This window comes from Sesamum indicum, linkage group LG9 (assembly GCF_026168435.1).
Source record: "Sesamum indicum cultivar Baizhima isolate 11 linkage group LG9, ASM2616843v1, whole genome shotgun sequence".
NCBI lineage: Eukaryota > Viridiplantae > Streptophyta > Magnoliopsida > Lamiales > Pedaliaceae > Sesamum > Sesamum indicum.
Window position 1 is genome coordinate 2,203,822 of NC_142665.1, and position 26,345 is coordinate 2,230,166.

At 34.1% G+C, this 26,345-nt stretch overlaps 3 protein-coding genes across 5 annotated transcripts; 2 read left to right on the forward strand and 1 right to left on the reverse strand.

The window, feature by feature from the left end:
• Window positions 1–183: 183 nt before the first annotated feature.
• GATA13 (GATA transcription factor 13) lies at window positions 184–3,941 on the forward strand. The gene is made up of 3 exons (XM_088885261.1): window positions 184–343; window positions 1,514–1,778; window positions 2,881–3,941. Exons 2-3 carry the CDS (start codon window positions 1,518–1,520, stop codon window positions 3,628–3,630), a joined length of 1,011 nt encoding a protein of 336 aa, XP_088741387.1. The 5' UTR covers window positions 184–343; window positions 1,514–1,517; the 3' UTR covers window positions 3,631–3,941.
• Window positions 3,942–13,579: 9,638 nt separating this feature from the next.
• Window positions 13,580–17,866, forward strand: LOC105170291 (auxin response factor 22). 3 transcript variants are annotated; one of them, XM_020696702.2, is made up of 6 exons: window positions 13,580–14,248; window positions 14,460–15,627; window positions 16,346–17,081; window positions 17,202–17,235; window positions 17,318–17,383; window positions 17,520–17,866. In XM_020696702.2, exons 2-6 carry the CDS (start codon window positions 14,557–14,559, stop codon window positions 17,599–17,601), a joined length of 1,989 nt encoding a protein of 662 aa, XP_020552361.2. In that variant the 5' UTR covers window positions 13,580–14,248; window positions 14,460–14,556; the 3' UTR covers window positions 17,602–17,866. The 3 variants fall into 3 exon arrangements, with proteins under 3 accessions (XP_020552361.2, XP_011089287.2, XP_020552360.2); XM_011090985.3 differs by having other exon boundaries at window positions 13,582–14,248; window positions 16,346–17,235; XM_020696701.2 differs by having other exon boundaries at window positions 13,582–13,871; window positions 16,346–17,235.
• Window positions 17,867–22,526: 4,660 nt separating this feature from the next.
• Window positions 22,527–25,457, reverse strand: LOC105170292 (ubiquitin-like protein 5). Its single transcript, XM_011090989.3, has 2 exons — window positions 25,073–25,457; window positions 22,527–22,761 (listed from the first exon to the last, which is right to left on the reverse strand). The coding sequence occupies exon 1, from the start codon at window positions 25,326–25,328 to the stop codon at window positions 25,107–25,109; it is 222 nt and encodes a 73-aa protein (XP_011089291.1). The 5' UTR covers window positions 25,329–25,457; the 3' UTR covers window positions 22,527–22,761; window positions 25,073–25,106.
• Window positions 25,458–26,345: the final 888 nt, after the last annotated feature.

Genomic DNA, 26,345 nt, shown 5'->3' on the forward strand with positions numbered 1-26,345 from the left:
TCCCAACATCACTGTACCTTTTCATTTTCCAAATTATTTTTGTTTTGGTTCTAAACTAAGCAAAGAAATATTGTACTTGAACTATTTTCCTCAAAGTCCAAAGAGTACAAATCCAGACAGACCAGAGCAGACCCACATTCATAGATTTTACAGAAAATTAAAGAAAAGGAACCAAAAAGAATAAAATAAAATAAAATTTGCACTGCCCCTCTCCCTATCTTCTTACCCTATCTTTTTTGTTCTAACACCTCTTTTTCTCATTTCCTTCTCTCTGCCAAAACAAACCTCGCTCCTCCAAACCCCTCCCCATGGCGTCAAAAGGGTTCTGAGGGTTTATCTTCTGGTAAGTGGTGTACTAAACTTCCGTTTTCTTGCATTTTTTCGCCTTCTTTCTTCAAACCCATTTTGCTGTTTTTACTTTTTAACTGTGAAATGTTTTACATTTTTTTTTTAAAAAAAAATCCCACTTTTTGGTTCTGCTCTGCTGCATGTGTTCATGTCTGTTTGGCTGGACGGAGAATGGAGTTTAATGGAGTTTCAAACCCGAGAATTCTTGAACATTTTCTTGACCCCCCCCCCCCCCCCTTTTTTTCCCCTCCTGATGGGTTTTCTTGATATGGAGCGAAGTTCTGATTTTTCTTATTTGATTTTCATTTTTGGTGTTTTTCTTCACCTAGCAAACAGACCCTCGTTTCCTAATTAACCTAGGTTTTTAGGGCAGTCGTTCTGTGTGAAAAAAGCAGCAGAAGTTTGTGTGTAGCTGGTATAACGGCGTCGTTTGGTGGGGAAGGAAACAAATTGGCCACTCTTTGTTCTGATTAAAAATGAAAAACACGTGCCTTTATCATATATCTTGCCTATGTCAGTTCTTTAGAATTTATAATTTCCAGTAAAGATTTGATGAGCTGGAATCGAAGATTTTGATACCCTTTTCTCTTTCAATCTGCCTTTCATTTTAATTCATCAAAGATTTCTAATTTTTACCTTGTTGTAATTTTCATTAGCAACTGGAGGAGTCACACAGTATATGAGATTCTATGAGAGTCCTATATTTGGTATATTTTTTGAACCGTGCCAAGATTTTGAAGCAGATAGGTAACTTTTTGAATTTACTGAAATACATGTTCCAAATATATAGCTATCACTCACCCCATTTGGATAAATTCTTAAACCAATGTATTAGGTAAAAATCATTCAATCAGTTCCTATTTGTTGTCCATTTAAAGTTAAGAATTTACCTTAAACCATAAGATTGAGAAACTTGCAAATGGTGTGTATATGGATGTGTGTGTGTTTAATTATGTCCGTATATGTATAAGCACCATAATTACCTGTAACAAGTTTTTGTGAGTGCCCTTATTGGATGCTTGACCAGAACTAATGTATTGAACTATTCTTTGACAATCATTGTCCATCTGTAAAGCTTTTGTTCTTTTGTTGCCAGATTATGTTAAAGTCCTTGTTTGTGTATGACTGCAGTTGAAAATGCGTAGTTGTTTTTGTATATTTTCAGAAATATGGGTGTGGTTGAGCCTGGTAATTGTTGGGATGCGGTCGCCAATGGCGTCGCAGGAGACGAAGAGTTTGAGAACATACTCAGTATTTTGGATTTTCCTATGGAGAGTTTGGATGGGGATGGATTTGTGGAGGATTGGGATATCAGCAAGTCACAGTCTCTTGGGCCTATACCATCCAATGTGCTATTCGGCCCGCCTATGATACCTAATGGCAAAATCGATACCGGCCCTCCGAATTTGTTGCCCGGACCAGTTGCTCCTGTGAGTTTTCACGATCTAATCCCTCCTTAGTTGATGTTTGTTGTTAAAGAAGCCGCCGAGGTTTATGAATGGAGTAAATGTTGATTTTGGCGAGCAGAGTTGTCTGAGTTGTGTGTTCTTTGTTGATATCTGGGGCTATACTTCTTTCCTTTTGAATGAGAAGTTGATGCATGAAAATGTGGAGCACTTTTAATGAAAAGGGTTATAAATGAAAACATGGAGCTGGAGCATCCATTTTATTCATGTGGAAGGGGAGAGAGGTAGGCTGTGAGATATGCCAATGAGAGAAGTCTTAGATGAGTTATATCAGTGTTTTGTTCCTAGCTTATCGAGCTGGATTTTGTTAGGTGTTTGAGGTCTTCACCATCTAGAGTATGTGTTGAAAGTTGGAAGATAATGCTTCATTTTCAGGTTTTTACTTTTATCTTTGGCCTTTACCTACGAGGTTGCATACGTGAGTTGGATCATCTTAGTGCATATGTGAAGGAAATTTAGGAAGAAGAAATTCAAATCACAACCACATAAGTGGTAAATACTGAAAGTCTCATCATTATTGGGTAAAAATAAAGGATCCTAGTTATGTCCTTGAATTTCAGTTCAACAAGTTTTCTTAAACTAAATGGTATTTGTGAGGACAACCAATCAGGTTTTGGATACTAACATCGTACATTCACGTAAGTTTTCAGCCTCGTCTGGTTGCAAGAATTAGGTTTGAACTGAGTAGTTGTCACACTGTACCAAGTACTAAATTTTCGTTTTCAATTGAAAGAAAGAAAATGCATATAAACATGTATATTGTCTTTGAAATTTATGTTTTTGACAACATCCAGAATGAGAGATTGTGATGTGATTAGGTGCTGTATTTCCAATCAACTTTCCTTGATCTTTTTAAAATGAAATTCTGACTTTATGGAATTCCGTCCTAGTTCAGTTTTGAGTTGCCTCGTGCACATGGCTGGAGCGTGTGCAAACTTAGGAAGAGTTCATTGGCTCTACTTCTAGATATTTGGTATCACCGTTATATTTCCTTTTGATTTATCTGTTAATTAGTGTTTGTTTTTGCTCTAATCTGTTCTTCCTTGGTGAATCAACAACCTTAAAGATTGCCGCAGCTCCAGAGCACAAGCTGCCATCCACCTATGTTGAAGCCTCTGGCTCACATATGCTCCAACAGAATAAATTTGTTGACGTCCAGGAGTCCGGTTTCTTCCAGACTCAGAGTCCTGTTTCCGTTCTAGAAAGCGGTGGGTCCTGCTCAGCAGGAAAGAACTTGCCTATCAAATCCCATAACGCTATTCCTGTTCGAACGAGATCAAAACGAGTTAGACATGCGGGCATAAACCCATGGCTTTTGGTATCACCTTGGTTCGCTGCCACATCCACTTCCAAAAGGACTTCAAATGCCAGGAAACATAAAGAGGCGAGGAAGAAACTATCTCAACCATCAGTTGTCGTGAAATCCACAAGAGACTCTCCCGAAAAGGTTGAGAATTCACTACAGGTATCCGATTATGGGGAGCCACAGAATGTTTCTTCACATCGTCCTGCACTTGCTAAAAAGTGCACACATTGTGAAGTAACAAAGACACCACAATGGAGGGAGGGGCCGTTGGGCCCAAAGACTCTATGCAATGCGTGTGGAGTTCGATACCGATCGGGACGGCTCTTCCCGGAATATCGACCAGCTGCAAGTCCGACATTTGTCCCATCTCTACACTCAAACTCCCACAAGAAAGTCATAGAGATGAGAAGCAAAGCTAAACAGCCGGCAACTAAACTTGAGGAACCCCCGATATCCCCACAGCCAGAGTTCGTTCCAATGAGTAGCTATTTGTTCGATTATATTCACTGAAACGGATGCCGTCTCTCCTGGTTAGCAAAACAATTTAGTACTAATTTTGTTCCGAACCGTTTTTCCTTTTTTCCTGAGACGTGGGGCGTTGGTTCTCCCGTATGGTGACATGTAGTTAGGATCGTGTACAAAAATGGAACTGGAGTCTAGAGTAGGATAATGTTGGAAAATGGAGCTAGCTTCATTTATGTTCGCTAGATTAGAACGATGAAAAGCTGGAATTAGGTCATGGAGTTTCAGTTGTTGTGTTATGTCAGCTCCTCAGAGCATTGAATCATTATTTTCGTTTAGTTGGTCGGTAATTCTTGTTCCCTTGGTGGTAAGAATTTGCAGTTCATATGTTCAATGTTTCTTTAAACAGTCATGGTTGAACACTTGTTGTAATAGATAAGTAGTAGTTCATCCGGTTTAGCTGTTTGTGTCTGCAATATGATGTGGAAGCTATGAAGTTGAAGGAGAAACAGATATCTGCAGATGGGTTGAGAGTTGAGATGACCACTCGTCGGCTTCGCCTGTCGATGAGTCATTGGTTGACCCCACTCGATGGTTCACTGCTGGCCGTTAGATTCTGAACATGGAATTGAATGGTGTGAGGGGGAGTCACCCACCCACCCACCCCATCATGATTGATCATCATGGCTGGAAATTAGTAGCTGCTGTGTTAATTCTTGAGCCGACAATGGTAGCCACCTAAGAAAGCTAAGGTCGAAATGATAATGAATTTGAGCATATCACATGTGATGATGGGGTCATGGATTTGATCATTTTGGACCATTTGCAGGACAAGAAACTATTCGATTTAGTTAAAAATTGCACTTGTCCCATATTGCCCCTTTGGTGTAACAAAATACCTCGAGAGTATTTAGTTCGATTTGACGTTTGAAAATGAGAAAACGTTTGATTTATTTATTGTTCGGAGATGTGAAGTAAAGGTCGCCTTTATGAAGTGAAGAAGAGATTCTGAGTCTTGAATTCTACGATTTACTATGTCAAAAAAGTTATATATTATTTCTAATTTTCAAACATTTAACATGTGTTGTGTTGTGTGCCTATAAAGTTTTATTATTGGCGATTAATATTTATAAGTTTATAATGCAATCATGTGTGTGATCAATTTAGTCAAAGTACAAAAGTAACGCAAACATTTTGATTCTTTACTCGACCAAATGCAAATTGTGTTTTTGTTATAAAGATATTAGTCGTAGTGACACATAGTCTCTGCGTGCATGTAATATTACTTGTTTTATGTTTTAAGATATATTATGAATAAGAAAAAATATACATAAAGCAACACATCATATTTCTAAAAAGAAAAAGAAGAAAATAGAAAATCAACTTAGGAATATTATTGAAAAAAATAATAAAATTAGTGTTGCGATGTCATAGCCGCCGTTTATAAGAGAAAATAATATTTTCTTTTTATGTAGTATAGATATACAAGTAATTGACGTAACTAGTCAATGTGATCTAGTTCAATTTGCCAAATTGAGGTTCATGATCGTGAAGGTATGAGTTTGAATTTCATCAATATATAGATATTGATTTATTTTAACAATATATTTAGTATTGATAGTTGATATATTATTGATTATTGAACGATTGATTGAAATTTTTTTTTAAAAAAAAAAAAAAAGGTGACATGGTGCAGATGCTGGGTGTTGGTGGATAAAGACTCCGCCCAATTAAAACTTCCCATATGGGCCAGAATTTAACATTGTTGGTCTTGGGCCACCAGATTATGTCTGTTTGGATATTATTTAAGTAGAATTGTGAATAATGAATTAAACGTATAATAATGTTTATATCTTAATATTATATTTAATTTATATAAAATTAAACAGAAAGAGAGAGAGAGAGAGAGAGGTCAAAAGTGTAAAAAGTGAGTCAAATTTTATTTCTTTTGACCTGATTTTTAAACTACTCAAAATGAGTCCAAATATGTGAATCTTTCACTCAACTACGAATGAGTTAAAAGGAATTAAGAACACAGAATTTTGTTCTCCTTTTTAATAATTTAAATTTTTAAATAAGATAACCGTTTAATATGGTACAATTGTGTTGGGATCCAAAGTGGAGATGTCTGAAATCAGCCCAATTAACATTGCACAAGAGATCTCGGCCGTCGCATGGATGTTGGATGGACAAATCCTTTCTGCATGTCTGCTCCTACACTCTGGGCCGCTTTGTCCTTCCAACGTGTAGCCCAAAGTTTATGAATTACTATTGTAGCATGTCCTCCCCATATATATATATATAATAAATAATTATTCATATTAAACCAATACATAACATTTAAAAAGAAAAAAAAGAAGAGAAAGAATAGAACATCAATTTAAAGTTATTATCGACTTAATAAAAGAATTAGTGCAATGATATTATAAACTTGCCGTCACTTAGTGAAAGTATTTTCCGTTCCTATATTAGTATAAATGAGCACTGGCGCTCAAACAGATGTCAGTGTATGTTGGTTTAGTTGATAAAAATGTACTAATTCCTATTTAGAGAGTGATATTTTAATATTCATTTATGAACGTGAGGGTTGTTTTGATAGTACGCTACCCAAAGTTTATATGAAAAAAATTTGAGTAGATTTGAAGAGTTTTTGAATGTTTAAATAATAATGTTATAAAGTGTTAGAAAAATATAACATTTCAAAAATCTCGATTAAATCACATTTTTTATCCTTTTCCCTTATAGATCAATCAACATTTGAGGTATTTGCATCATTATTAAGTATAGCAAATAGAGAGTATTTATATGCTTAAAAATTTTACTTATTAAATTAATATAAATTTTAATTAGTAAATATACTTTTCATAAAATAATAAAACTATATAATTTATTTCATTATTATATATATACCGAATGATACATTGATATATTTAATTTACATTATTGAGATTTGAAATTTGCATAGTTGAAGATCTTGAGACTATATGTGTGCACAAGTATATTCCATTAGTAAAGGGTCCAATTTTGGGGAGGACCACATGAAATAAAGACAAGTAGTGGAGCTGGCTTTTGGGCCCATTCAACTGAGTTGTGGCTGGCCTGGGCCTGCCCCTGCCCCTGCCATGGGATGGCAGCAAAAATGCGTGCAACTTGTTTCTATAGTCTATACCTATTGGTGTATCCATAATCTACTGTGTGTAGTGTGTGTAAACTACATGCACAGACCACAACCACACACACACACACAATTAAGAACAATATTGGGTCTTGGTACAAAGGTAGTACCTCTCCATATTTTATTATAAATTGATGTCATACATTGTATTATATTGTAATGCAAGGAAACAATAAAAATTGGGAAAATAATTGAAAATTTTGTCTCTAATATTCTACGAGCTCGAAATTAAAAAAAAAAAATACAATTATTTGAAATTTCGCCGTCAAACTATGTGCTTATAGCACTGTGCTTTCCACTGTCGTCGATCCAAATACTTTGAAAATGCATTTGCATCTTATTTTACATCACATTTCCTATATACATCCTATGTATATATAAAATCCAAATGGTTATATTATGTATGAAAATATTTAATTTACATATATCGTGCGTGTGCCAAGTGTAATATGTAGTGCAACACTATTTTGCAGAGAAGATTAGATTGGTGCAAAAAAGGAATATTTTTATTTAATTTTATTATTTAAGAGATATACTAATTTATAATGTAAACTATAAAAATGAAATATTCAATTAATATAGCATCTAGAAATGAAGATGCTGGGTCATGATATTTATTGCTCTGGATGTCATCTTGTGATGCGACTTATCTGGATGTCCGTATAAATGTTCTCCCCTTCACAACTACCACTTTCAATTTCTTTTTTCTGTTTTTACTGTAATAATTCATTATAATATTAAATCAAAATATCAATTATTAACTTTGTGAAAAAACAAATGTTTTACCCCTTATAGAACTTTAACTGCAATTTGACTTTTTTTTTTTTTCAGATTAAATTTCATTTGGACCAAACTTCAAGTAAGGCATTCTTAGTCACTTTGACGATGTTGCACTACTTTAAAGTAAAGATTGCCGGCAACAAAGAGGTAAAAAAACGAATAAATATGAAGACGGCATAAGAATACTGAAAAAATATCAAAATGAGTGCTAGATATTTTTATCTATTTTGAGCATTTTATTATTTCCCCAAATTTTGTTTAATATTTTTTTCTATTTTCTTCTTGTCGACCAAAAAAAAATAAAAGAGTTATTTAGGTATTAGTATAATTTTCCGACTTGGATCAGTAATATTTTGCAAGCTTCAATGAAGATAATTACAACCTATTCAACATACGTATATTTATAATTAGATCAAATATCAGGAAACGTGGATGTAATACAATCTACTCTTAATACTGTTGACCTCGTCAATTAGGTTTAACTTAGTTAAAGTTAAGGTTTGAATTCCACCAACATGTAGGTAGTAATCTACTTCAATAATAGTTGTTAATTTATCGTAATAATAGGTATTGATTAATTATACATATTTAATATTGATAATTAACATATATTAATTATTAAAAATATAATTATAATTGAATCACTAAAATAAATGTTTACGTCGGCCGTCTACGAAATTCGACTCTTGCAATGTTTGGTACAGAGAAATCAACAACAAACAGACACATACATATTTGGCATTTGCTTATAAAAATATAACATGTTACATATTAGAATATCTGTTTGACGTAAGCATCAAAACAATTAATTTGGTGCAATAATTTCCATTAGATAAGACAATTGTCATATTCAATAATTTTAACCTAACCGTGTGGATTTGGTATTTCTCCAAATTGATGTCTGATTTGGAAGTTTATGAATGAAGTCTGTGATTAAATTAGGGCTTTTTTAGTTTGGTCGAAAGTGCCCATTTACGAACCAATTGGCTGCAACTTTAAGCATTGACAAATTAAATATTTGGATACCATGATTTGAGGGATATTTTATATATATATATATGTTATGTATGTATGTATGTATGTATGTATGGGCCATTTTTAGCTTAGAAGCTAATTTGCAATAGTTACTCAAATTAGCAATAATTTGCAAGAGTTACTCAAATTAGCATGTAGATTATGATGTTTCATGTTTCATGTCATCACACCTTGTCTGGGGGCGAAAGGGTCAGTTCTCCTCGTCAATGAACTGGTAAAAGTTTAATTAAGTTAGATCGTGTATGTATACAGAAAATATGAACATAAAATAATTTTAAAATACAAGATTTACATAATTTCGAAAAATTTTAAACGCCCATGGTAGTTCAAGATCGATGTCTACTATGATATTTAATGCAAATTATAATCCCACCAATGAATTAGTTATGCTAGTTGGATTCGCGTCTCGTTAGGTTTAGATGTAATGTTTGGACAAACTCCATACTAATTTTTCATGTTTTTAGTGGGAATATGACGATCAAGTTGGATAATGTTTCGATAAAAAATTGATAATAGAAACATTTTGTGACTGTTACACTCATTTAATTTATTTTATCCACATATACATATAAATGAATCGACCTAATCTAATTGTGGATTTTACCCATCTTCTTATGAGAATGGGAGAAAATAAAATTCCATCAACATTAATTGAGTCGTCAACCATTGGAGTTAACTATTATTATTTTCGCAAAATAAAAGCAAAAATGTGTAGTAAGTTCCATTAGGGTGGAGTGAGTGCATGGGAATGATGAAAGAGAAAAAAAGGTCTCTCTTTATGTCCCAAACACAAAACAAGCAATGGAAATTGAGGTAGGAGAAAGCTGAAAGAAACTAAGACAACATTGGTGACTGGACAAAACAGATTGATAGTTACTATTACATTTAGTAGCTGGCTGTTTAGTTAGAATTGTACCAAATTTGGCCAACAAAAGAGATGGTCCAACCTCTACTTGTTTCATTTTGCCATCCATACACTCTAATAGATTAATACATTCCTTTCCTCATCGTCCATGCTCATCACACATCCCACACAAATACCTACCTACTAACTGGTTGATGAAAATTTTAGCTTGTTCAAATTTGAAATAATTAAATCACGGACCCTATTAATATATAATTCAAGAAGAGTAATCAATTACACAATCGGTGCATCTCCATTACACTACAGTCACAAAATTGTGGTTTAGGCAGTGATTATAGCTTAAATATGACACTATGTAGTAATAAAAAAAAATAAGTAACTGTTTAAATGACTGTAAACTGTTAAATCATAAAATGATGATATCAATATTTACTTAAAAATATTATCATGTTTTCATCAATTCAAAACTCAACTGGACATAAAATTTTTCGTCCACAAAGCTGTCATGTTGAATTTCAAATAAATTTTCCTGGACGATATATTGATTGTGCCCATATTTTTTGTATACATAAAAAGCGTAAATTCCGCTTTCCTTAGAACAAATAAATGTACCTTTGAAAAATTAAGCAAGTTTTGTCATTTTCGGGATTAGGTATTCTATTTGAAATCTTATTGCATTTTTTACTTTTTATTAATCTATATGTATACAGAAATGATGTCATTTATTTTCAAATCAAAATTTTATACATTCAATGAAATAAAAAAAAATATAATAAAATTTAAAGTAGAAAAATCCAATATGATCATCTACCCGTACAGGCTTAATTTCTTTTTTGAGGAATGGGCTGTTCTTGCTCAGAATTATTAGTCATATGTCTTTTATTTTTTTTAAAAAAAGACAAAGAGAGAGAGAGAGAGTTTAGTATTAATGAGCCGGCGCCTCTCATGTATTGCATTATTTCGGCTACTTATAAAGTTTTAAATAAAAAAAGATTTTGCCAAATAGTTATTTTTCATTACATAATTTTATATTATATGTATGCACGTTTTAGTCAATTATATTAATACATATATAAACATTACTCATGCTGTGGATCAATTTTAGCAATTTCACTCTAGAAATAACTTAATGTAACGACACTAAAAAGCTATTTTCAATAAATTATTTAATATTATTATTTTTATCCTCCACATAATTTGAGTCCCGCTGCTAATAATTTTTTACCCTGAAATTAAAATAAAATGAGTTCGAAATAAAATAAAAAAAAGAGTTTTGTTTTTTGAAAAAACTTAAGGGTTGCTGCTTTTTTCAAATATAAATTATTGCCTTTATCGTAGAATTTTTTATATAACTAGCAATTGAAACACACTCGTCGTGTGTGCATATTTTAAGTTTTTATTATATTTGTTGTATTAAATAGAAAAGAAAAGGGATAAAATTAATAATAAATAAATTAATGAAATAAATCAACTTTATATGTGTATGGATAGGCAATTCACATCTTGATAATTTCCTTTACTTAATAGTAAAGATTGAGTACAATCATTGTTCCTCATTTTAATCATTTAATATATGTTTCAAAATTCTTTATTCAATTTTAGTTATATCGAATTTTGGATAAAAAATTTTAAATTTTGCGTATTTTAAATGTCATTTGTTCGTCGAAATAGTAGTTGAAAGTTAGCTGTGTTATATATACTTTTACTTGAGATGATAATTTTAGATTTTAAACTATATATAGATTAAAATAAATAATAATTTTTGAGATATTAAAAAAGTTATAAATCTAGAAAACAAATGACTTTATGAGTTTGAAATAAGCTATAAATATTTGGGTAAATTATATCGACATTTTTCCAATATTTGATCTAATTAGACAATCACCCATGTCCTTTATAAGATTATAGGATGTCGTGTTAGTGTAATGTACCTAATGGACATAAAATTTTGACATTGAATTGGGGTGTATTTATAATTTTATAATAAATAGGATGTATTTATATAATTATACCTAACTTTAAACAAGTTATTGAAGAAAATTAGGTAGGCTGCGTTTGGACAGATGACTTGCTGAGCCCAGAGCTTATTGCTCATCTTCCATCTTGTTGATGGGATTCACTGGTTGTTTTTGATCATCAACTGATATGTAAGAGGGAGAACTGAGAAGACATACAACGTAAATAGTTGCGTGAAGGATCTTAGATTTTGGTGTAATTAGATATTACTGTCGCAATATGCGTTTGGTATACATCCTACCTTTAAATTACATTTTAATTTAATAATATATTTTTAAAATATGCACGTCAATTATTATTTTAAAAAAAGTTAATTTTAATTCTGTAACATAAAGGAGGACATCTTTTATATTACATAAATTGATATTTGCAATTTAATCTTGTAATTAGAAACTCTTTTTTCAATCATTTTCTGATTAAATTGGTTAAAAAATTGCATTTGACTTACACATAATCCAATTAAATTGAAGATTCCAGCGAAAAATGACTAAACTTGTCAATATTTTAAAATTTTAGAACTAAATTACAAAATTCAATTCGTATAGAATAAAAAATATCACTCCGTAAGTTACACAATTAAAATGCATATTTCACTCATTACGATAATATCCCCATACAACCAATCATTATATCAACATTATCATTAGATATTATTTGCAATATATATACTCCAAAAATAATTTTGTTGATAGATATTAAGGAATCAGTAAGGACGCATCCAAATATGTATACATTGTTATATGATGCTAAAAAGCTCTAAAATTTTAATTAAAAAAAAACTAGAATTATTACTAATATAAAATTATAAAAATAAATTTATACAAAATAAATTATCATATTCTAAATTACTTGACTAAAACTACATTTTCTCATTATTATACATAGTACCAAAGTGTAACAAAATATCCTTTACTCAAAAAGTTGGGACTGGGGACCAACTCTTAAAAGTGCTACAATAGGATGACGTCATCGTTGCATTCTACTAAGCAAACACGACTCTTTGGCGCGTGTGCATAAGCCACACGCACAGCCCAAACAAGGCGGTTTGGATTGGTGAGCGTCACGCGCATAGGGTTGGTAATGGTGGGGGAGAGTGAGGGAACTGGTAAAAAGCAGAAAGTGGACAAAGAGAATTTGGGAAAGGGAGGAGGAGGAGGTTAAATCTGTCAAACTCAAGAAATGAGTGAGTGGTCGCGCTCAGAATTTTAGCAGTACAGTCCACCTCTCCCCCCCCATCACTTCAATGTGTGTGTGTCTCCCCTAAAATCTCGCGATATTATCCTTTTGTCTTCTCACCGCCGATATTTTCTCAACTACCCATTTTACAAGTTAGTCAATTTATCTTTCGAAAAATGTAATAATAATTGCTAATAATATTTATTTCTATTTAATTAATTTATAACAGAGGAACTCCTTTTTATGTTTTGATTATTTTCACTTTTTTTCTCCATTATTTATTTGATTTTCTTTCTGTCTTTCTGGCCTTGCTTATTATCCCTTTTTTAAGAACTATTTTCTCTGTCTTATTTATTTGGATTAAAAAAGATTTACGTATCAAAATTTTATTTTTCATTCATAAAAGAATTATAAACAATAAAACACTTTTCGTTAAATAATTAAAAAATTAATTATTTTATGCTGAGTGTAGTGTGTCATCATAGTAAAAATAAAAGTTGAGACAATACGATGAATGTGTAATGTTATCTCACATTAAATAAAGACGAGAGATTCAATATCGAATTTCAAAATTTCTTCTTTTCAATAATTCGTTTTTTAATAACAGATTCATGAGATCATAATTAAAATAAACAATAACTTACGTAAGAACATAATGAACTTTAATTTGTTTTTCTACTTTTACTTTGATTCTTAAATACTCCAATTTCATTATTGTTTAAGTTGTTTTTATGATTTAAAAAATAGAAATTATGTTAGAAGGTCTTAAATAATGTGTGGGTATGTCTGAAATAAAAGTTACCTTAAAAAAAAGCCAATAAATTAAAAAGTATTAAAAAGGCTAGTTGGAAGAGGTAGTAGTGTCAGACAAGCATGAGCTATAAACAAACGTTAAAAAATATTAGTATGGAATTAATAAATATAAACAATTAATGAAATCGTCCTTTTTGTCTGGTGTTTGGAGATTAGTTCAGATCTGATGGGATGAGAGAAAAAAAGATAACTACAAAAACAACCATAAATCCATGTCATGCTTCGAACAACATCACCCCTCTCTCTCTCTCTCTTCTCCTTCTTCCCTCCGACTTTACCTTTGTAGCCTTCCAAAACGCCTTCGCGGCCCACATGGCGAGAGAGTGAGAGTGGGAATTTTGACTGCCATTACAGCTTGAAAATAGTGACCAAGACGAGTTCCATTAGTGTAACGGAAATCAGCGATTTCTGATCCCATGTTTTGGTAATGTTAGTATCGGCACGGCGTGGAATTGGAGATTCTTTTTCTGTGCTTGCGTTTTCGATTTTCTCTATTGTGAATCTCAGATTCGTAAATTGCTCGCGCTGATTTCGGGAGCTTTGGTTTCCGCCTTTGTTTCTCTTTGCTCACATACTCCCAAGGGCAGCTACATACATCCACCCATTGTGCTGTGCTTTAAAAGAAAGTTTGTGCAGCTGAATATAGGAAACACTATTATCCAATTACTGCGATATTATAGGTGTTTGATATGTGTCTGCAGGCACTGATATTTTGAGGGTGTTGCTTCTTCCCTTTATAAACTCTGTTGGGTTTCTAAAGTAGGTCAGGGCTTCCTCAGAGTTTTGTTGCTGGTAGGGTTTGATAGGTAATGCTTTAGATCTCTTGGTTTTGGATGGACTATTATTCTGCTGCGGTTTTTGCTGGTATTTATTGTACCTGTATGTTTGTATTGTGTATCATTTGTCTGTGTTTGTTTAAATTGTCGACCTCTTTCATTTATCTGTACTATTAACGCTTTGGATTTTGATTTTGAGTTGAAGGTGATCTGATTATTACCCTCTTTGCATTTCTCGCAGCATTTATCGAGGAGAGATTAAACGGTAGATCATTTCTGTGAAAGAATTTTGGACTGAAATTGACTGGAAAGTCTGGATAGATAAGAAGGAAAAAGAGATGAAAGAGGTTATGGAGAAAAGCTTGGATTCAGAGCTATGGCACGCATGTGCTGGAGGCATGGTTCAGATGCCGCCGGTGAATTCAAAAGTCTTCTATTTCCCGCAAGGCCATGCTGAACACACTCTTACTACTGTGGATTTTGGGGCTTTACCAAAAATTCCACCTCTGATTCTCTGCAGGGTAGCCGCTGTGAAATACTTGGCCGACCCTGAGACGGATGAAGTTTATGCTAAGATTAGGCTGATTCCAGTTGGGAAGAACGAGTCTGGTTTCGACGACGATGGAGTTCTGGGCGGCAGTGGGTCTGCATCTAATGAAAAACCCACTTCCTTCGCAAAAACACTGACCCAATCTGATGCCAATAATGGTGGAGGGTTCTCTGTTCCTAGGTACTGTGCCGAGACTATTTTCCCACGGTTGGATTACACTGCTGATCCTCCTGTTCAGAACGTGATTGCTAAAGATGTTCATGGGGAGACTTGGAAGTTTAGGCATATCTACAGGGGAACGCCAAGGAGGCACTTGTTGACTACTGGGTGGAGTACCTTTGTGAATCAGAAGAAGCTGGTAGCTGGAGACTCAATTGTGTTCTTGAGGGCAGAAAATGGGGATCTTTGTGTCGGGATCCGGAGGGCGAAGAGAGGCAGTGGCATTGGTGGGAGTGAGCCCTCGTCTGGGTGGAACTCTGGTGCTGCTGGAAACTTTGCAGGATTTTCCTCCTTTCTAAAGGAGGATGAGAATAAGCTGATGCATAGAAGTGTTACTAATGGAAGTCTGAGGGAGAAGGGGAAAGTCAGGCCTGAATCTGTTCTTGAGGCCACTTTCTTGGCTGCCAATGGGCAGCCCTTTGAGGTTGTTTATTATCCACGTGCAAGCACACCGGAGTTCTGTGTGAAGGCATCGTCTGTTACTGCTGCCATGAGGATTCAGTGGTGCCCTGGTATGAGGTTCAAGATGCCATTTGAAACTGAGGACTCCTCCCGAATTAGCTGGTTTATGGGAACTATAGCTTCTGTTCAGGTTGCTGACCCCCTTCGTTGGCCTAATTCACCTTGGAGACTGCTTCAGGTAATGGCAGCTCATTGTGTTATACTCAAAAGCTCAGATATGGGGTTCTGGTAATTCTTCTAAAGATTAGAGTCAGTTTGACTTGTTCTGTTTGTTTATTTATACGTTCAATTTTCTCTTTTCTTAAAAGTTAAAATATTTACGTTATGTTTCAAACCGCGTGACTAACTATAATTAACATTCACTTTTTGATGATAGTCTGTTCTCCGACGAGTCAATAAGAAATGCGTTCTCGCCTAAAATACAAATTATGTTCTCATTGAGCAGCCCATGGATCTGGTTTTGGTGCATCTTGTTATCTTATAATTTGGTTTTTGTGTTCATTACCTATGCAATCACATGGTCCAAAAGGTTATGTGCTGTTTTCTGACATTATGTAGCATTCATTAGAGTGGAACTACTAGGAAAGCACCAAATCTAGTACATAACTAATAAAATAAACTAATAGCTGTACAGATCTTAATGCCTTTCTGTAGATTGATTTGTGGGGGATATAATTTGGCTGTTTTGTTCATGTGCATCCTGCAATATTGGAATTTTAGTTTCACATGACCCTTGTCACAATCTTACTAGTTTGATGCCTACTTGATATCTCTCTCCATTACTGCTGCTTCATGTAAGCACAGGGGAGAAAACATGAATACATGAAGATTTTTTTGAACTCATAACTGCTTTTGGTTAGTTCCAACCTTTCCTAATGGCACTCAAAATTTTGCAGGTGACATGGGATGAACCAGATCTGTTGCAAAATGTGAAGTGTGTCAGCCCTTGGCTTGTTGAAATGGTCTCAAATATGCCAGTACTCCATCTGTCACCCTTCTCACCACCAAGGAAGAAGTTGCGTTTACCGCATCACCCAGATTTCCCACTTGACGGCCAACTTCCAATGCCGTCATTTTCAGGCACCCCCCTAGGTCCAAGCGGTCCCTTGTGTTGTCTATCTGACAACATTACTGCAGGCATACAGGGAGCCAGGCATGCTCAAATTGGAGTCCCGTTGTCGGATCTCCACCTTAGCAACAAACTGCAGATGGGACTGCTACCCCCCAGTTTCCTGCGGCTTAATCCTCATGCTAAAATTCCAGAAAATAAGGCTAGGAGCAATGTGGATGGTAACGAACATATATCTTGCCTATTAAGCTTGGAAATTTCTGGTCACAAATCGGAGAAAAGTGATGGTTTAAAGACACCTCGGTTTGTACTCTTTGGTCAGCCAATACTTACTGAGCAGCAGATGTCTAATGATCACTCCTGTGATGCAGTCCCCAAACTTGCACAGGGAAAGAGTTGCTCAGGAGGAACACCACGGAGGATTGCAAATTTTGCACCTGACAGTGGAGAGCTTCCAAAGAGTTCATCCACTGCTCAATTTTTGTGGAAACCAGGCTACCATGCATCTGATCTTGGCCTAGATACTGGTCACTGCAAAGTGTTCTTGGAGTCCGAAGACGTAGGTCGAACTCTTGATCTGTCTATTCTTGGATCATACGAAGAGCTCTACAAAAGGCTAGAGCACATGTTTGGAATAGAAAAATTGGAAATGCTGAGCCATGTGTTCTATCGTGATGTAACAGGTGCTGTTAAACAAGCTGGAGCTGAACCATTCAGGTGAATCATCAACATGAATGGTTCGTATAGATTATGTGATTTTGCATTTATTAACATGACAGGTTTAATTCTGCTCCTGCAGCGAGTTCATGAAGAATGCTAAAAGATTGACTATTCTTATGAAACCAAGCAATAACAATTCTGAGAGGTAATTGCTTTCTTGACTATACATTTTATTACTCTCAAGTTTGGGGAAGAAATTGCCTAAAATTAATTGCAACATAAATAGCATGTTACACAAAGAAGCTCATCAAACTGAAAGATAATCCAAATTTTTATTTCAGGAAACTAATTACGGGATTGCCAACTGCTGAGCGTGGACTAGATTCATCAAACCAGGCAGGACCGCTGAGCATATTTGCATAGTTCAAGCGTACAAGTCAAATGTATGTCCGAAGAAACTCCGACTGTCCACGTTGAATTTCATTCAAGAACTTCACTTGGAAAGATTTCTTGTGTGTCTGTGTCTGATAAGTAGACGTCTTTATGTAATTTGTGTTCAAGAACTTATGTCCATCTTCTAGCATCTTCCTAGACGAAGGTGTGAATGTGTACTATGCCTTGCCCGAATGTTGATGCCTAATGTGTAGCCAAATGAACGCTACTATGTTGATGACTGCTATTTTCTTGAGCTTCTGTTGTATGTTTGCATGTGAACTAATTGTTGTTTTTGAACGCGCTTTTCATCCCATGCTCGGCTTATGCATTATCTGATTTAAACTGAATTCAATCAATCGCAAGATAAAACAAATCCATGTATATTTATCCTGTTACATATAAAACATGTTTGCTTATTATCAAACTATGAACCGAATAGAAAAACATATAAATTGTAGATTTACCATAACTGAGATGAAGTTTAGTCAAAAGAAATGAAGGAGGTGCTGATGGTTGAGTTTTGAAAACATGTTAAAGACAATCCCCACAAACCTAAAAGTGAGAAAACACCATTAATGAATGATGGGTGAAGGGTGGAGAGAAACCCAATAAACAAACAAACAGTTGAGGCCCTTTTCACACGTGAGGTGTGGGACACTGTTAAGACAAGCAAAGTGGTAATAATATGATGTTGATTTTTGATGTCCTGAATCTCATCACCACCCCCAATGGCCAATCTGCTTCTCCCCCACTCCACTCGCCGCCTTGATGGCCGAGGCTCTCTCTCTCTCTCTCTGTGCTTAATGCTTCTATTATTGATGACTTGTTTGACTAATGAAACACTCCTTCACTCATTAACACGCCTAAGAAATTTTAGCCCCAACATTAATAATCATCACATTGACACCACCCACTCTGCCTTCCTATATTCATCAAACTACTACTATTTTAGTATGATCATATGTCTACCCTTTTTTGAATTTTATTCAACGTCCAATTTTATATGCTGTTGAAAAACTACAATTATTTATTTTGTTATATTGTCTTTCAACATACTATTTTATTAAGAGTTTGTAATATCATATTATTACTTAAATGAAATGGAAATTTGTTTTAAATCTTTTAGCTTTTGGCTAATTCTAAAAAAAAAAAAAGACTAAGAATTACTCCAAACATAATAATAATCTTGGTTGGTTTAAAATCAATTCAGAAACCCACTATCAACATTACCTAAAAAATAACCCATTATTTATATATACAAAATTACAAAAACACCCACTATTAAAACATATCTTAAGTTTAAAATAATTTTTGTTTTCGATATTTTTCAGCCATCTCCACAAAATAATATCAAACACAAATCACAGTCTCCAATACATTTTTTCAAAAATCCTCCAAAACTCGTATTACTTTTAAATACATGTACATATATATACACACACTATTCAGTGTATATATGTGCTGGAATACAATAACAAATTAAACGTGTATATATATATATATATATGTATATTAACACACACATACACACAAAATATTGAGTGTAGCATGAAAATTTGCAAGAATCCAACATAGTCAAAGGAGTTGGAATTGGTAAATGAATAGGGGACAAAGACAATAACAAAAGCATGATTTGTAGCAAAGTGTTGGTTCATCCCAATATTTGCTCCCTTTGTTTTCAGTTCCAAACCCGTGTATTATGGACCCTGACCCTGCTCCTGCTCCATATTCATTGGGATCCGGTTCCATCAGCAACCCTTTTCCACGAGATCCTTCTCCAGACCACCTCTATATATGTGAATGTTGTTTTGGAACAAAATTAAATAAATCTCACTAATGCATTATAATTAAATCTATATCTATTATTCATCCTTAAATTATATTGAAAATTCAATAATCTTGAAAGAATTAGGATCACATGCTCACTTTAATATGAGAAATTCCGTTCATATATTTTATAAAAATTATTTTTTAAAAAATTTATAAGACGTTTGATCTTATTTCCAAAATAAGGGTTTGAAATACATACTTGGAGAAAATACTATAAAATATTAATTAGTAATGATAATTTTATAATTAATACGAACAAGATTAAAAGAGTCTGCTAACCCCTGAAGAAGTTTATAATTTGAAACATCTTTTCTTTTATCAAACACTTTCCAATATTTTATAAACTCTCTTACTCATACAAACAAACCCTCTCAACAAAGATTAACCACATGACTGGTGAAATTATTTAGAATATAATTAACGTATAAAACTAATAAAAATTACACAAATTAAGCAAAACAATATTTGTTGAGTATAATTAGTTGAGTTATTCATCAAATTTAATTTAGAAAAGGTTGATAAATAAATAGTTAAAATGGGATTAAAAAAGAAAAAAAAAGGAAAAGCACTGAAATTAATAAAGGAAGAGTGATGAAGTGATGTTTGAATAAAAGAGTGCAAGATCCGAAAAAGGCAAAGCAAAGCATCCCTCAAATCATGCATCGGAATAGCTGACTGCTTCTTATACTTATCAAACACTCTTACCTCATTCCTTTCACACTCTCTCTGCTTTTCTTTTTTCATCAAATGTTAATTTAATGATTTACATATTTTATTTATTACAGTATTTTATGCATGAAAAGGACGTACTTCTTTTATAAAGAAAAAGTATGTTTTTAATTTAATATTCGTGTATTTAAAAAGAATGAAGGTTTAACTACGTACCACATGCTTTATGATAAATTTATCGGCTGAATGATGAAAATATTAAAAATAAAAATAGCAATAGATGTTTTTATTAATAAAAATAAAAACAAGTTTTGGAGGGTAGGAATAATCGATCAAATGGTCAATATTGTTATGTGAAAAATGGATAATAAATTCGAATTTTGAATAATGTTTGATACTGGGTATGTATAAGATAAATTAAAACTTGAATTCATTTAAAATTTGTGTTACCTTAGTTTTAGGTATTTTGAGGAATTGTCACTCATCAGGATAGTTGGCAGCTAACTACCTAACAAGCCTTTTCTCAACACTACCAAAGGGTCCAGACTCCAATATTTTTGTAGGGTATTGTTAGGATTTACTCTTTTTTTTTTTCCATAAAGAAAATTAAACTAATAAATTTTAAACTCAGATGAATTCACTAGCATTTTTTTTTATTTATTTTGTGGTGTATAATGAATAACAGTATGGTTTATTAAATACGTAAAAAAAAGAGTAAAGGAATAAGTGAAGCATGTAAGGCGTTAATTCATAAACAACATCCAAATGTAGGCATAGGGCAGCAGTAGGGAATTAAAAAGTGTAGAGAGTAGATTATTAAGGAATTTTAATGTAAAAATGTGAGCGGAGGGAGGACTTCATTCTTGAATCCAACTCCTTCTCATACTACCCCCTCAATATACGACAGAGATACGGTGACGTGGATCATCCGTGCGGGTGGGCCCCACCTCAACAATAGCCCCCTCTTTCTTTTTTGTGTTGTGTCACTGTCAAGACAAGGGACTGTTCATTTTAGGCGCATTCAATCCGTTACGTGTACGGTTAGGATTCGATTCAATTAAAGTTGACCTGATGATTCTGCTACTGCACCTTCCTTCCTTCCTTTTGTCCTCATTTCTTTGGTAAATATATGGGGGCCCACCACCAATTTAACCTCTACCCCTTTTTTACCTCCTCCCTCTCTCGCTTCCAACGCGAGATATACCAAAATATCGTCTCACGATCTCAATTTATTTGTTCTTTTCTTTTTTGGGAGGGTGGGATGATTTTGGATTTACATCCATACCCCTGTTGCGAGTGGGGGGTAATTGGAAAATCACGCCCATACCCCTGTCTATGCCGTTTGAGTTCCAACCCCACCCTAATCTTCTGTCTCCCCTTTTACTACATTTAAACGAAATAAATAGATTAAAAAAAAAAACCCTTTTAAAAGGAGCCAATGTACATACATTTATAAAAAAAAAAAAAAAATGTACATACATTTATGAATTTTCCCTTGAGTGTAAAAATGGTAAATAAAACAAAAAACAACCTTAGATTTTAAGATTTCAGTTTTAGCATTGGGGTAAGAATCTGATTGGTTTGTGGTCGTGTGATCATTACAATTTCAAATTTTCACCCTGGAAATGGTTTTCATGATTAATAAAGCAGTATCCCTCCCAGTCTCACAAAACAAAAAAAAAAAGGAAAAAAGAAAGGTAGAAGGAAAATGAAAATAGCTTTGGTTGGAGAGTTTTTCCCGTAGGAACTACGATTTAAAAAAAAAACAAGCTTGTGATGTTTTCCATTTAACAGTTCCACCGGAGACAAAAGTAATAAGCAATTTTACTAAAAATTATAAATATAAAATCTTCAACTGTTTTCTACTTCCTAATCTATTTTGTTAAACGCTCCTATTTTTTACAACTTGTTCTCTGTATAAAAGCAAAAATTAATGACATATATACTCTCTACAATTACACATTAAAAAGCTTCACTACTAAAGCAACTCCATTGTCTCTTCTTAGAACTAAGGAGATTTTCATATTCATAGTTGTGATTGAGCACGACATAAAATAACATGGACGTTAAATGTGACGTGCAACTACATTTCTAGAAAGTGTTATTTTGCTGTGAATTACACAACTCATGACTTTTTACATGTTATCAACAATTACAATTCCCTCCCTCTAAGAAATAGTGAACTGTTGTTTCTGAACTTTAACACAATCTCTCAGTTGGCAACCCCACATGCATTCTTTCCCTTGTATTCCACTTAATTCCTATTGTCCTGGCCTTGTTTCCCTTCATCTACCTACTTTCAACAGTTCAAAGTAGTTGGATACAACATACTTTCAAGTTTCAACATACTCCCAACATAAACTCTTGACAAATTTTGCGAGTCAGTAAGCATGCAGATTAAATTAAGTCAACAATAAGCAACAACAGATATCAAACTAGAAACATCATATATTCATATACACAGTTTTATAGTGCCATGCCTGCAGGCCCTACACAATAAGATACATAACAGCAGCTTCATGGTTTACACCAGTTTATAAGAGTCAAGTCTGGAAACATTCACCAAACATAACGATTATCCCAGATCATTCTTCAAGCAGATAGCTTCCGCTATATATATCCCTCATCCCCACGCATTCCAGAACTCACCTGAAGCACCAAAAAAAAGAGAAAGAGCAGCTATCAGAAATTAAAGCAATGCAGCTCAAGAAAGTACGTATGATTCTAACTCTACAAAGTAATAATTTAACCTAGTAACTTTGTTGCACATCTCAGACACAGTTGCCTTCATCCTTAGAATAATTGCATGTAGCAGGGAAGTCTTTAATTCAAAGTTGATAGCTTCCCATAATGCGTGCTTATTACAAATAAACGTTGAAAAAGGTGGTTTGTTATCACGGAGATACATGTATGTCTTAGGCCAGTGATGGCTAAAGGAGAACTACTAAAACAAAGACAAAGAAGAACTAGCAACAATTCATTTGTCTAGATGTTCTTATAGGACTAATTGTTTGGGCTTGGGTCTTGAATTTGGAGGAGAGGGAGGGTAATAAGAAACGAAGATGTTAATTAACAGAAACCTGCATATGCTCTTCCGGTCATTCATAATAATAAGGCTTTCATAATCCAACTCCCTAGAAAGTATAATTGTCAAAGGACCTCACTGCCCTTGCACATACATGTGTGAGCAGGAAAGATATTCTGATGTGATATTGGTATAAATCATGATGAGACTCAAGACTTATAACAGAAAGTTACGTTTCCTGGAACTCTGCACAGCCTGGGAGGGAGGGAGGGAGGTTGTGCAACATCAACATTTCCGAGCTAGACATAAAAGGTGGTCATGTGGACTTAATATAGTATATTTTTTATGTCCTGCCTGTGTATTTGGAGGTGGAATATGCTATATAGCTGTTTTCTTTATCTACAAAATCTCAGTTCATATTATCTTTTTTCCAATTGAATCTTTCACTCAACTGCATTAATGTACATCACATATTATTAATACGCTACCATTTATAGATAGCAGAATAGTACTTTGAGTGGTACTACACCTGTCCCAGAGACCAGAAAAGCTAATTATGTGAATGATCTTTTCACCTAAACGCAGAGAAAATAAATAAAGCACTGAGAACAGAAAACCATTCAGGGAGTAAACTCTAGAGTCTAACAGAATTTGGTCATATACAACAAAGAAAAACGTTACAAGTACGCCGATCAAATAAGCTGTCAATCACAAACCATGTTGATTCTATCTTAACAATTAACAAGTAAATTCTTACATATTGCAAGTTTTGGAGTTCTTTAATGGAGAGCCATTAACTTCTTCCAAGAAGTAGTCTTCTAAGGTTTTTTACAGCTTGAGATTTCAAAGCTACATCTTATCCCAAATCTGTCAGTCCTCTTCTTTTAAATCTTCCCCATCCTAGCCAAACAATCTTTAAATTCTAACTTAAAGGTCGTTCTGCATCATCACCAATATCATATGAAAGTTGCAATCCTTAGGTTCTTCAGAAACATCTAGAACCAGGTGACTCAATTCAAAAGAGAAACTGAAAATGAAGGCTGACCACGCACATTACTAAATACCTGCTGCATCTCCATCCATCCTTCATCAAATCAAATCTCATTTCCCCCAGTACTAAGTATCATATACCTTATATCAGTAACACATCACATAGCCCATGTAAGCAAAAGTGTCCAAAATTACTAATGCAAGAGATGAATAAATTCCTCCATGAAGGTGCACACACTATAGGTGACTAATAAAGAACAAGAGCTACATTCTGCTCCAATTTTCACAAGAGACGCCAATGATTTGGGACATAGATTGCCATTATGTTTTCTCCAGCAAAAGATTATACGACTTTAAGCAACTCTCTCCAAACATGGTTCCCAGTCAAGCAGCAGGAATGATAAGTTCTAGCCCATTGAACTAGATATGGATAAATACAAGTTGGGGTGCTGCATCAGTTGCATAAATTACTAGGTTGTTTTTCAAATTATTCTAAGATCAACAATTTCCTCTCAATGCATCATTAGCGTCCATCACAACACAAAACCAACAAAATCATTCCACAGCTTAGAATAATAGACCGCCTGAAAGCTCCCTCGGTTAAATTTAAAGTTCAACTCCCCCGCCCCCAAACAAGCAAAAAAAGCAAAAAAAAGAACAGAGAGAGAGAGAGGTCCAAAAACCTATACATATCGGCCCAGTTACCCCCAACCGCTCATGCGTGAAGTGATTGTGCGCTTCGTTAACTTAGTTGAATAGAACAATAATCCCACTAAACCTCAAAGCCCTAAATCCAAATACGAAAAGCAGCCGCAACAAGAACCCATAATTGCCACGCAAGAGAAAACCCAAAACTGCTATCAAAATTGCAGTCCAATCAACCACAGCACAAACAGCCAAGCAACAAACTTAAAGACTAAGATGGAAAGAAGTGCTCAAAATTACTTGGGCGAAGAGGGTAGCGGCTTATAAAGGCGAACTAGTTGTAATACAGCTCGAGGCCCATGCCATCATGGATCTCGTAGTCCTTGAGAGTGATGTGATCCTTGTAGATGGTGTACCACTTCTGGATCCTGATCTTGTCGGCGCGGGTACCAGTCTGAGCCGCCACAAGCTTCTTCAGGTCTCCAATGGTGTCGTCATCGTTGCACTTCACCCTAACCTTCTTCCCTAGCCGATCATTCAGCACCACCTCAATCATATTCAGTCTCTTGTTATCTTCACAAGCAACTGCGCAAACCCTAGAAAGATAGAATTCCTTTCCCCTTTTCCCTATATATATTTCGTATTGTTATGACTTTATCTGCCGCGGAAAGAAATTCCAATTCCACGCGGTACCGGAATGGGAATCGGGTGCCGTCCGGCCCTACCAATATCCACAAACTCCTCCCTATTCTGGATAATTACGATTCTGGTCCTCATACGTAATTACTTATATGATTTTGGTCCTTAAATAATTTGATATTATAATTTTGGTTCTTAAATTATTTTTTTATCCTTTATGTTTGTGGATCATTAAAATTGACGATATTGCGTTTTGAAAGGAAAAAACAGTCATTTTTCTCATTACGTAATAAAGACGATTTGATCATAAAAAAAAAAATTATTTTACCTATAAAAAGTTAGTAATAAATTAATCAGGGCTAAATATAAATTTTCATTCAATATTTTTACTAATACTAGCAAATTTAATGAATTCTGACTAACAAAAAGATCTATTTATTAGAAAAAAATAAATATTAAAAATATTAAATATAAGTTCCCAAATTATTAAGGATTATGTGTAATTACATCAAAACCTATAAAAAGACAGGAATTAAATCCATTTTTTTCTTTACCAAATACATGCTCCCTTGTTATATAAACTAGCCATCATTACACATAACTTCCTCGAGCATAATATTTTTATGTATAAATTTAAATAAACACAAAAATTATTCTAGTTGTAAACAAAATAAAATTGTACATTTTTAATTTGAGTATACAAAATGTACCAAATATTCCCGAATTAAAATTCGTATGTTAAGTGGTAAAAAATTATATTTCACGGTATCCAGTTCAATTGCATTTTACCCCTACATTTTTGTTGTTTTCTGTCTTCACCCCTCTCTGTATTTCTCAATAAGGCTTCAGCATATTACTTTGTCTCTAGTGCGCTAGAAATTTTTAAGCAGTTGCCAAATTTATCAGCCGCCGCATTCTTCAACAAATACCACGT